This window comes from Typha angustifolia, chromosome 6, assembly GCF_048772165.1.
Source record: "Typha angustifolia cultivar Huaian chromosome 6, ASM4877216v1, whole genome shotgun sequence".
Taxonomy (NCBI): Eukaryota; Viridiplantae; Streptophyta; class Magnoliopsida; order Poales; family Typhaceae; genus Typha; species Typha angustifolia.
Window position 1 is genome coordinate 641367 of NC_133244.1, and position 12454 is coordinate 653820.

The following is a 12454-nucleotide window of genomic DNA, read 5'->3' on the forward strand; positions in this document are numbered from 1 at the left end:
GATTCCACCAAGGCCTGCCCCCATATCAACCCCTGCTCAGGTTCCATCCACCTGATACATGGTTCCTTGGATCAGGTTGAGGAGAAGGAAGGGGGCCTCTCTGCCTCACAGCTGGTGCCTAGGGAAAAGCAAGCAGTGGAGTGGGGAGTCCATCCTGCTCTGTCACATGGACCTAAGGAAGGCCACATGTTGGCCTTGTGCCTTCCCTCATTAGGGAGGACTACCCATACAGCGAAGGACATGGAGGTCAAGGCAACAGCGGCTCCCTATAGCCGACAGCAAGCCAAGTGGTGACCAGCTTGGGCGAGAATCTTTTCGAGCTAAATGGTCAGGTCTACAAGTCCAATGGTCGGCCAGCTCCTCGGCTCAACCCACCTTCCTCTAGTCCGTGAGAAACATCGTGCTGGGCTCTCTAGTAAGGCGGTCGAGGGGGTTACGTTATCGATGCTTCCCATATGGTCGCTGCTGGGGGTATCATAACTCTAGCAGCCGGCGTGGGTCTTGCGATCGCCAATCACCAAGTCCCTAAAATCCACTCTCAACCCTTTCATCTCCTCCTGGGATTTTTCTTCGAGGTCAAGCAACCTTTGGAGAAGAAGGGCCACCATAGACTCCGGTGGTGGATCTCTTCCCGTCGGCGATGTGCTCGACGCACTGGATAAGGCGTCGGCCTCCATCGGACCCACAGCACTAGTGGCGGTTAGAAGATCCTTGCTCGTTGCCGGCTCCATGGCGGCCCTCCTGCTAGCCGTCACCTACATGGTGGTCATGGCCGAGGATGGAGTGGCTTTGATACCACTAATGAGATCGGGTAAGGGAATGGTTTGTCGTCGAGCCAGTAGTGTCAGAACCACAGAAAGAAAAAAAAATATTAATTGGGGGTTGAGAGAGGAGGGTGCACGTGCAGCCCCTCCCCTCTCCCTCTCCGGCACGCGACGAGGCACAGATAAGGGGGGGATTTCATCTAATCCGAATCGGATTAGATTTGATCCTCTTCTAATCTATAAATTAAACCATAATCCTCTCTCTCTCCTCAACCCCCTCTCCCAGCCTTCTTCTCCTCCTTCGTTTTCTTTCTTTTCTCACCATCGGAGTCGTCGCTGTGGAATCGAATCGTCGGAGCATCGCCGGAGGAATTTGGGACCACCACACTCCTCCCCGGTGAGCCCTCTCTCATCCCTCTAGTTTAATTTAAATTTTAAAAAAGGTAAATCGAAAATACCTAAATTGGGGATTTCGGCTTCGCCGGCAACTCTCGTCGGCCGGCGGCTTCGGGCTGCTGCTGTTCGTGCTCGAGAGCTCCAAGTCGTTAGCTTTGCGCCATGGATGCCTTCTGGAAGAGCCCTTGTGGCTCCAATCAACACCGGCCTCGGCGTCAGCTGTCGGTGGTGAGTTTTCCTCCACCTCTTGAGGACGATGAAGAGAGAGAGAGAGAGAGAGAGAGAGAGAGAGAGCCGAGAGGTTGAGGGTGGTCGTGAACCGTCGCCGGCAGGGTCGCCGGCGGTCACTCCCTCTCTCAACCCTTCTCTTCCTCGCGTTGGTCGTAAGAAGAGAAGGGGTTTGGGTGGGGCTCGGGTTTAACCCGAGCCAACCCTTCTCTTTTAAAGTTTGGGTTCGGGTTCGGGTTGGATTTCGGATCCAAAGACCCAACCCAAACCACTTATTTGGGTGGGCTACGGGTTAGCCCGAGCCCAATCCAATTAATCTTGGTTGGGCCTCGGCCCAACCTGATTTAATTGATTTCTTTTTGGATTGGGCCGGGCCAGCAGCAGCCCAGCCCAATCCAATGGGTGGGTTAAACCCATTTTAGTTTTTCTTTTAGTTTTTTTTAAATTTTAGAAATATTGATATTATTCAAATTAAAAATTTGAATATTATTTATTATTTAAGATGGTGATTTTTAGTACGTGAGCTAGAGATTGAGATTTTGGTTGTCTTGTCTAGACTTAAGTGAGTGGGTTCACTCACATATTTAATTTATTATATTTCGTACCTTTGTCAGACCATGTAAATTTTTTATGTGCAAATTATTTATTTCACCCTTACGTGCAAAAATTTAATTGTTATATTTTCTATGTGCATTTAATCATTATACTCAGTGCATCACCATACTTCGTGCAAATATTGAATTTGTGAAAAGAAAAATGAGACTAGTATTGGTACGACTTAGAGAACAGTCCCAGTATAAATCGCTTGCGATTTTTCGTGGTGACTCAAGTCTATCTGAAAGTCCAGAGGAAAGTCCTAATGTGACTTTCTTAGGTGACTCTGACGGGGTTAGGGAACAGTCCTAGAATGAATGAGAAAATTTCCTAAGTGACTCTAACTTTTCTCAACAGTTAGAGGAAAAGACAGAGTGTGTTGATCACAGGGTGATACCATCTGATGACCCTAACCGGATTAGCTATGAAGAAAAGTCCCGAGCGTCATCTCGAGGTGATTTCTAGTTGATGTGGATCCATAGGGTTTAGACCCATTGAGACATATGACAGTATAAATATTAAAAAGATATTAATATGTTGAAACTGTGCAAGGTTACAAGTTGTGACTCTCTCTATTGTTATCATTGTTATTATTTAAAGAGCATGCTTGTTACAAATTATTATGGATATTGTTGCTGTTAGTTTAACCTTTTTCAGCATTAATATAATATAAAATTTTATTTGGTTTTCGAGTGAATTCCACTCACTGAGCTATAGTTGTTGGCTCATGGATTCTATTTTTTTTTTGTATTTATTTATCTATCTCAGGTAATAGTCAACGGGGCAACTGAACGAGATGTACCCGGACTCCACCTCCACTTAGGATTCACCTATTTACTTTTCCGCTATTTTAGATTTTATGCTTTAGATTAGAAGTTTTATTTATTTAGTTTAGAGACTATAAAGCATTACCATTGTTTTATCTTTATTGCAATTAGTTTTAAAATTTTAATAAAGCACATTTTTATTTTATTTATTTATTTTGCCATCATACACGTAGAAAGTATTAATAAGGCTTCGTATATCTCAAGCATATTGAAATGCATGATCGGTCATGATTCCTATTTTGGGTCGTGACAAGTAGGGTGAAGGAGCTGGTGTCGGCTCGGCAAAAGGAAGGTGATAGTGGCTTCGGATAAGGGCAGATGGCTTAAGTGGAGGTTGGCAGTGGAGGTGGAAGCTTGGGGAAGTTAAATAGAATGGAGATGGTGGCTATGGAGGGCATGAGGTTGGAGAAAGGAAAATTAGGAGTGAGGCGAGGTGTCAATCACGTGAGTTGAGGGATAAGGAGTGGAGTAAGTGAAGGGAGGGGTGTGTAGGGCTCAACTTGTGGCCTCGAGGATGCCGCCAGTTGAAGGTAGAGAGAGAGAGAGAGAGAGAGAGAGAGAGAGAGAGAGAGAGAGAGAGAGAGAGAAAGAGGGGGGAGAGAGAGAGAGAGTGAAAGGAAAGAAAAAATTACGGTAATTCTCTTCCCCTCTTAGGGTGCTCACCACACCATCTTCATAGTGGCTACCCTATGCTAGGCTACTTACTCTCCAAGCAACCCTATACTAGACTCCACTCAACTAGACTTATCCGACCAACCCGACTTGACTAGACCAACTAGCTCTAGGTTGGTTCACAACACTCGACTAGACCAATTAGCTCTGGGCTGGTTCACAACATTGCGTCAAAGAAATTGAAATGGTGTAAAAGGTAAAAACACAATTGGAGTTTTAAAAAAAAATCCCTAACTAGGATGAAGTTTAGATATGGTAAAATGAGATTTCCTTTATTCCAATTTCTTGATTAATGATTAATGATGCACATGCAAGCTTTAGGGGAAAAAATAATTTAAGTTCCAATCAAAGACAAGCTATTATTATCATGACAGAAGTTTCTTAGTAATAGAAGCAATTTGACATTTACTTGCAAAGCTAAAGAGGTTACAAGAACTAGAACGTTTGCTCACATAAGCACACCATTATGTTCAAAATATAACATATAATAAAATTAGCATTTGCTAAAGATATCCCTTTGTGTTAAGATAACGCATACCTTTTGTAGAACAAGCATATATTCCAATAGCTCGTTATAAGTACGTTGCAACTTTTCACTATTTGCATTAACTTCAATGAGCTCAGCTTCTAGTTCTCCAAGTTTTATCTGGCACACACATAAAGGTCCAGATAAGGATTATTAATTTATACACTTTGCCTGTTTATTCAGTAAATGGCATACCTCTAAGTCATCCAGATCAATATAAACTGGTGTCGTAGGCATTGGAAAAGGTGAAATACATGCCTTTGTCATTTGTTCTCGAAAAAACCTTAGCTTGCGAGCCATCTCACCACATCTTTTGATCTGCAAACAATTTCATTAACATTGCAAATGTTACTATCAACTTTTAATCAAAAAACCATTCATCATGAGTCAGACTGTAGGACAAATTTCCCAAAGACTACTGTTTAGCCAATGAGAATAGAGGATGATATGATTGCCATTCCTCCAATAGAAAATCCACGATATCTCGTATGTACCTGAATCACGAGGCATGCCCTTTATCTAACAGGTCAGTGAAGATGTAAAACCACATTAAATGAAGTTCTTGGACTAATTCCCCTATTGAGAGGTCAGCTCCATGGCTAAAAGATACAAACCAATGACCACTTGGGTACAAGAGGTAAGCTTTCTCATCACACTAAGCCCTCAACCAGTCAATTGCAATGGATAGAATTTAATGTTTTATTAAAGCCAGTCTTGTTCCTTTAAACAAGGCATATGAAAGATGGCATGTGTTTTTTTCCAGTGTTTTGGTAAACCTATTTATACTAAGATATAATACTAAGATATAACATGAGACCAACAAATTAATTTGCAAATCTCGCTATCAAACTGTTTGTTCCAATTTCGATCAGATTTAGCGGTGTGGCACTTACAACTGGATGTATAACCCAAAGTCCAAATTGATGCATAAAGTTAGTTGTCAGTGTTCAAGCATGACAACTAATAAAAATGTTGAGGTAAACCATCAAACACGGGATTTGATGATCAAATGTAGCTTGTGTGTTGAGAGATCTTTACTTCTTAGTTCAAAATTCAAATGATTAAAGATGTTGGTTGAGCATACAATTACATTGTTACACAATTGTGAAAGTTTAGATGATATAAGAAAGCATTTAAATTTTGCAACTAAAAAACTTTTTCTATCCCTCTAGGCCAACGATGGAGCCATTTCTTGGGGTGCCGTGTGGCACCCCTTGTGCCTCATGTCAGTATTACGTCAGCACGGCCATCATTCCCTATTGGTAATCCCATTGAGATACATAACAACAGATTACAGGTTGACAAGACAACATCCAAGAACAAGCAGAAAATATAACAATAATTTAGAAAATTATGCCAATGCTTAAGAGGTATAGGATATACCTGGTTAGCATATGTCCGTTGGAAGGGACTTTTATCTGCATTAAGCTGAAAGCATGATATGTTAGTACTGATAAACATTTCAATCTGCACCAAGAAAAAGATTAAAACAAAAGGCATAGGAAAAAAAAAATCTCTCAACATCTTGTCAATCTTTCACCAAACTCTGCTACAATTCAAGTACAATCTAATCCATGACCCCAAATATAGATTACAAAGATAAAAATAAGAAACTCTCACTAAACTGTCACATCATGAATGGTTCATCAAATCTATGGAGTTAAAAAGTAGATAAAGGCCTTATAACTAATGTAAAATGGTTTGCTCATCAATGAATGTGGAAAAAGGTAAAGCTTGACCTTACCAATTCAGCATATGCCTAAGACTATCGACTTTGTATTATTATCACAAATACATTCCTGCTAAATCAGAGCTTCACAATAATTTAAGGAAAAAAATATACTAAGAAGTCTGTCTATCTCTAGATTTCCAACTGTATGCAGTGCTTCTAGGTCAACTTCATGTCATAGATTCCATAATTTCAGAATAAACATTTTCATATTTAACCTTTAGCACTAAGAGGACAAGAAATGATAACATAAACCTCATGAGTTAGTGTAGACTGTAGACCCTTCTAGGCACAATATTTCTTTTGGATCAATGTTGGCTGAAATTAAGATTCTTCACCCTGGGGCTCTATCAAAAATCCATAGATTTTTTGCTATATAATCCAAGTTTAAGGTGAAAGTTCCAACAAGTGATCAATCAGCAATAATGAGCAAGTAGCTAATATTTCAAAAAAAGAATAACTGCATGAACAACCACCATTGAGAATAACATGGAAACTGTTGATAAGCAGTTCATTTTCTTGAGTCAGCAATATATCATACTCGCAATTATGCAACTAGTCATGCAATTAACATCATGTAATAGGTACTTGGCCAGCTTTAATTTCTCAAATTCAAACCACAAAGCCCAAGTAAAAAATATTTCAAAAATAGAATATGCTTTTTCCTTGCCCAAAGGAAAAATAAACTTTGAGAAGGAATTGCAAAAATTTGCACAAATAGAATTTTACTGAATGGTCAAGATCAGTCAATCCCAACAATCGAGCTAAACTATGTATACAATACAAGACAGCCTAGTATTGCAAGAATGAGAAAATTTCTTATGTAATTCAACATTCATAGATCAAAAGAGATTTCTAGGCCACTATACACATCGGAGGTTGCATCTATAATTTATCAAGGTAGCATACTAAAGTAATTGTATTGAAACTAATCCCATATAATTCAGGAACCTAAGAGTTTGATTAATCACAACAATCGAGCTAAAGAATATGCATTGTAAGGCATATCATTTTTGGACCATGAAAGAAGAAAAGTTCCCCAGTCATCTGGTAATGCCTCAACCACATGTAGCTAACAAATTTTTGATTAGTGGGCGATCAAAAGAGAACATTGGAGGTTGCATGCCACTACCAATTAGGGGTGTAAACGAGCTGAGCCTGAGCGAGTAGGCTCCGGCTTAGGCTCAGCTCAAAATTACTTTCGAGCCTCATAATTTTCCTTAGACTCGGCTCAGCTCAACTCGAGCCGAGCTCGAGCTGAGCCTAACCAAGCCTGAGCTGAGCCCGAGCTAGAAGATAAGACGGTGGCAGCGTGGACGGCGGCTTGCCGAAGGAGGAGTCGGAGACGGATGGAGGAGGAGGCGATAACGAGGAGATAGTGAATGAAGGAGGAGGAGGGAGCCGATGGAGTGGACGAAGAAGAGGAGGCTGACGCCAAGGAGATGTCAATGTAGGAGGAGGAGGCCGACGAAGGAAGAGGCCAACGGAGAGGAGGAGGTGGCGCCGTGGTGGTGGCTTGTCGATGGAGACCGATGGAGAGGGAGGAGGTGACAGCACGTGGGGTGAGGCTATAGGTGGTGATCGAGTGGATGAGGGTGAGGGTGAGTGAGGGACATGAGGGTGATGAGTGAGGATGGGGAGGGTGACGTGATGGGTGAGGGTGGGGTAGGTGAGGGTGATGGATGGGTTACGGGTGAGGGTGGGGTGGGTAAGGGACACGTGGCAATATTTCTTTATGCCACGTGCCCTTAGTTATAGCTAGTCAGTCTATTGAGCCTATTGAGCCGAGCCTGAGCGAGCCGGCTCCAACTCAGGCTCAGCTCGATATTAATTTCAAGTCGATTACAACGGCTCGGGCTCGGCTCAGCTCTGACAGAGCCGATCCAAACTCGAGCTTCAGCCGAGTCGAGCCCGAGCCAAGCCGAAGCCGCTCATCAAGCTTGACAGCCCTACTACCAATCAAGGTTACAATAGCTTACCGATACCACATCAAAAGTACTTTTGTATCTGTCTCTCATCATTATTGTGGCAGCCAACAATGATAGGAATGTACTCAGATGAATAAAGTTCAAAGACAACATAAAACATGAACCAACATTGTGGTGTTTTTCATGGGATAGAGTATAAGACCAGATCCGAAAAGAAAAAGAAAAGCTTTAAACATCAAATGCACAAGTTTTATAAAAGTTATGTTGTCACGACCCAAGATAGAAATCATGACTGGCCATGCACCTCAATATACTTAAGATATACGAAGCCTTACTAATACTTCCTAAGTGTACAATGGCAAGAAAATAAACGAAGATCTGTTTTATTAAATTTAAACTAATTTCAAAAATTATAAAAACAATGTCATCGTTTTTGAGTCTCTAAACAAAATAAATTTAACATTTAATCTAAAGCATAAAATCTTAAAAGAGCGGAAAGGTAAATAGGTGGGTCCTAAGTGGAGGTGGGATTCGGGTATGTCTCGCTCAGTTGCCACGCCGACTATTACCTGAGATAATAAATAAATTTAAAAAAAAATCTATGAGCCAACAACTATAGCTCAGTGAGTGGAATCCACTCGAAAACCAAATAAATTCTAAATTTTATTAATGTTGAATAAAAACTAAGATCAACAATATACATAACAATTTGTAATAGGCATACTCTTTAAATAATGACAATGATAACAATAGAGAGTCATAAATGTAACCTTGCACAATTTCAACATATTAACATCTTTCCAATATTTATACTGTCATTTGTCGCAATAGGTCTATACCGTATGGATCCACATCAACTAGAAGTCACCTCGAGATGACGCTCGGGACTTTTCTTCATAGCTGATCCGGTTAGGGTCATCAGATGGTATCACTATGTGATCAACACACCCTGTCTTTTCCACTAACCGTTAAGAGAGGTTAGAGTCACCTAGAAAATTTCTTATTCATACTAGGGTTGTTCCCTAACCCCGCCAGTTACCTAAGAAAGTCACTGCAGTGATCTGATTTAGGACTTTCTCCTGGACTTCCAGATAGACTTGAGTCACCACGAAAAACCACAAGCAATTTATACCGAGACTGTTCTCTAAGTCGTACCAATATTAGTCTTATTTTTCTTTTCACTAAAATTTAATATTTGCGCAAGGTATGGCGATGCACTGAGTATAATGATTAAATGCACACAGAAAATGTAACAATTAAATTTGCACGTAAGGATGAAATAAATAATTTGTACACAGTAAATTACATGGTCAGACAAAGGTACGAAGTATAATAAAAATAAATACGTGAGTGAACTCCCTCCTCTCTCCCTCTCCGGCACGCGACGAGGCAGTCGTAGAAATCTCGCCGAATCCAAATCTAATTTAGATTTTGATTTTGCACTATAAATCAAACCCTAATTTTTCTCTCTCCTGAACCTCTTCCTCCCCCCTAGCCGTTTTCCTTTTCTTCTTCCTCTCCCCCTTCGCTTTCTTCTTTCTCACCATCGGAGTCACGCAGTGGAATCAGCCTGTCGGAGAGCCACCGGAGTCATTGGAGACTACCACGTGACTCTTTGGTGGTGATTTTTAGCACGTGAGCTAGGAATTTGAGATTTAGTTGTCTTGCCTAGATTCAGGTGACTAGATTCAATTGTCTTACCTCGAGCAGCCTTTAGGAGTGCAACTCCTTGAGCTCAAGCTCGATCGAAATCTGGAAGGCGATGTGGAAGAACCCCTTCACTGTTCCTCGGATCAAAATCTTTCTTTGGAAATGTTTCGCTAGAGCTCTCCCCAACAAATCCACCCTAAAGCGAAGGCTAACCGGTTTGGACAATACTTGCCCCCTATGTGCCTATCAAGCCGAAACGCTTGATCACTTATTTATGAAGTGCAATTTTGCTCGAGCTATCTAGTTTAGATGCCAGTTTGGCTTTAAGATAGAGCTCCTTCCTAGCAAACTCGAAGACTAGATTCTCAAGCTCAGCCATTGTCTATCCAAGTCTGAGTTGGCGCTTTGCTTCTTAGTCCTTTGGGAAGTTTGGAAAGCCCAATGTAGCAAGCTTTTAAGGGTTCTAGGGCCAACCCTGGCCAAGGTCATTGCCAAGGCCACTCCTAGTGTACAAGTGGAGGATTCACAAATGAAAGTTCCCCCGCCAGTAGCCTAACGTTTGCCTTGACATTCTGAGCTCCAGTCGAGACAACAACACTCTTATCTATTGGACAGGCACTACATGGGATGGCGGACTTAGGGGAGGGCTAGGTTTATACGTGTATGGTTGCAACCATAAGGTCAAATTCCGATCCTATCAACCTACGCCAATGCACTTTGTAGAGAACTTGGGGCCATTCTAGAGGCCATCAAATTACTATCCAAGTCTCGCGAGGACCTAGCAAAATGGATCTTCTCATACCTCACAATTAATGGACATGATACAATGATAGATTGGCAAGCTCAACCGTTCCTTCGCGAATGCAGTGAGTTAATATTCTTCACTCCCTCCATTAGGATAGGTTACGTTTGCAGTTCCAACATGAATGCTCATCTACTAGCCCGTCATGCCATCCGCTGCAATAAAACAACGGTTTGGCCGGGCTCTTGTCTAGATCAAATATGTAACAATGACTGAGTAATAAACTTTGTCCACGGACCTTCCTTCAAAAAATGACATACATAAGCACCATGCCTCACAAGTAAAAACAATAATGGTAGCATACAAATCAAATGGACGAAATACAAATAACGGATGGATCCAACACAAAATCGCATGTAAACTTGCTCTTAAAAAATTTATTAAAAGTTGCAAAACATGGCCAAAATTCAGAAAAACTCAAAAGCCCAAATGAGATCACGAGCAAGGTTTTGTCAACAGAAATACCCACATTTCTCTGATCATGCAAAATGCTCGACATTTCCCAACCCCATCTATCTGTTAAAACATCTCCAAGGGAGGGCTATATTTGGAGCCTAGTCTATATTTATTAAAACAATTAATATAATATAAATATATTTATATTACCTATCTTAAATCACTTAATAGGTTCTCTTAATGTTATTAATTTTTAATAAAAACTATATGGTTAGAAAACTCGCATTGAGATCTTTAAAATAAGACTAATATTCAATAGTTTTAGAAATAATTTTAAATTATTATTATTATATTACACAAATAAATATTAAAATAAGCATTATACAAAATAAACATTAAAATAAGCATTATACAAAATAAACATTAAAATAAGCATTACATGTCATTATTAAAAAATATTTAATAATAGAATAATAAGCATTAATAGTCTAGTAAGTCAAAAATAATTTAAAATATTTGGATTATTCAAAAATAATTTAATAGTAGACTCATATTAAAGATCTTGATGAGACATTTTCAACGGTACTATTTTTGTTAAGAACTTATTAATAAAACTAATTATATACTTAGTTTAACTAATTAGATTATTTAATAAAAGATACAAATAAAATTACAATTAAACTTTTAAAAGACAAAATTAAATTTACAAAAAGTCAAATATTACTTGGAGTCAAGCTCCAAATTTTTGAATGGGAATTCAAATTTGGAGCCACACATAGCTAGCTTCAAATTTAGAGCCCCATTGGAGCCCTATTGGAGCTTTATCGAGCTCCAAATTTAGAGATTCGGAGCCCAAGGCATCTCCAAGGGAGGGCTCTAATATAGAGCCAAGAACCCGGAGCACTCCAATGCATCGACTTCTATATTAATTAATTAATTAATTAATATTATATTTTAAATTACTTAATATGTCATTTTAATATTATTATTTGTACTAAAAAATATATGGTTAAAAAACTCTTATTGACATCTTTATAATAAGACTAATGTTCAAAGTTTTAGAAATAATTTTAAATTTTTAATTAAATGCATCGAGATTATATTACACGAAATAAAAATAAAAAATTTAAAATAAATTAAAATAATTTAATATTAGACTCATTTTAAGGTTTTGATGAGACCTTTTCAATTTGATTAGTAAATATAATTATATATTCAGTTTAACTAAAAAGATTATTTAATAAAGGATACAGATGGAATTTAAATTTATGAATTAAGTTTTTTTAGGGCAAAACTGGAATTTTAGAAAGTTGAATAGTATTGGAGCTCCAAATTTGGGTGAGGAGTTAAGAATTCGACTGATAGACGCTTCTTGTACTTAAGAGCATCTTTATGGGTCCCCTTTGATCGCCCCTCATCCTACTCGTCGAGATCACCACAAATCAACGCCAATACGCCATAATCTCCACAAAATCCAAAACCCGTCTGTCTTACCTCATTTTTCAAACAATAACAGTAAGCAGATCAATCTTTAGATGAGGAAACAGAAAAGGGAAGAAGCAAACTGGTGTTCAAACATACGTCTTTGAATTGGAGGAGGCCGAGATCGCCGAGGTAGGACAGGGTGATGTGTGCGGACTCGATTGGGATAATGATCTGCACCAGCTGCATCGGCTCCGATCGCATCATATCCGTCGGTGGGCAACACCCGCCCTGAGGTGGATTCAAGAACTCGTAATCCCCCATATACTCCCCTTCTTCTCCGATCGATTCCTTTCTCTTTCTCCACCCCCTCTTCTTGATCTCTTCCCAATTTAGGGCAAAAGGACGAGGAAGGATGTACGCTCTACTGGATCCCGTGCACCGATCGGGTCGGACGGGATCGCTCGCCGCTTCACCTCTCCCTCGCCTTCCCTACCCCTTCTTCGTACTTCTTAGCAAT

The 12454-nt window shown here is 39.9% G+C and overlaps 1 protein-coding gene across 1 annotated transcript in view; it reads right to left on the reverse strand.

Moving 5' to 3' along the window:
* The window catches only part of LOC140761681 (V-type proton ATPase subunit a3-like), a 52617-nt gene extending 40163 nt beyond the window's left edge, over positions 1 to 12454 (reverse strand). Inside the window, exons 1-4 of the mRNA XM_073099111.1 lie at positions 12094 to 12454; positions 5391 to 5435; positions 4203 to 4325; positions 4020 to 4127 (exon numbers count right to left, since the gene is read on the reverse strand). Of these exons, the coding sequence (XP_072955212.1) occupies positions 4020 to 4127; positions 4203 to 4325; positions 5391 to 5435; positions 12094 to 12258 (441 nt within the window). The 5' untranslated portion in view covers positions 12259 to 12454. The remainder of the gene's footprint in view (positions 1 to 4019; positions 4128 to 4202; positions 4326 to 5390; positions 5436 to 12093) is intronic.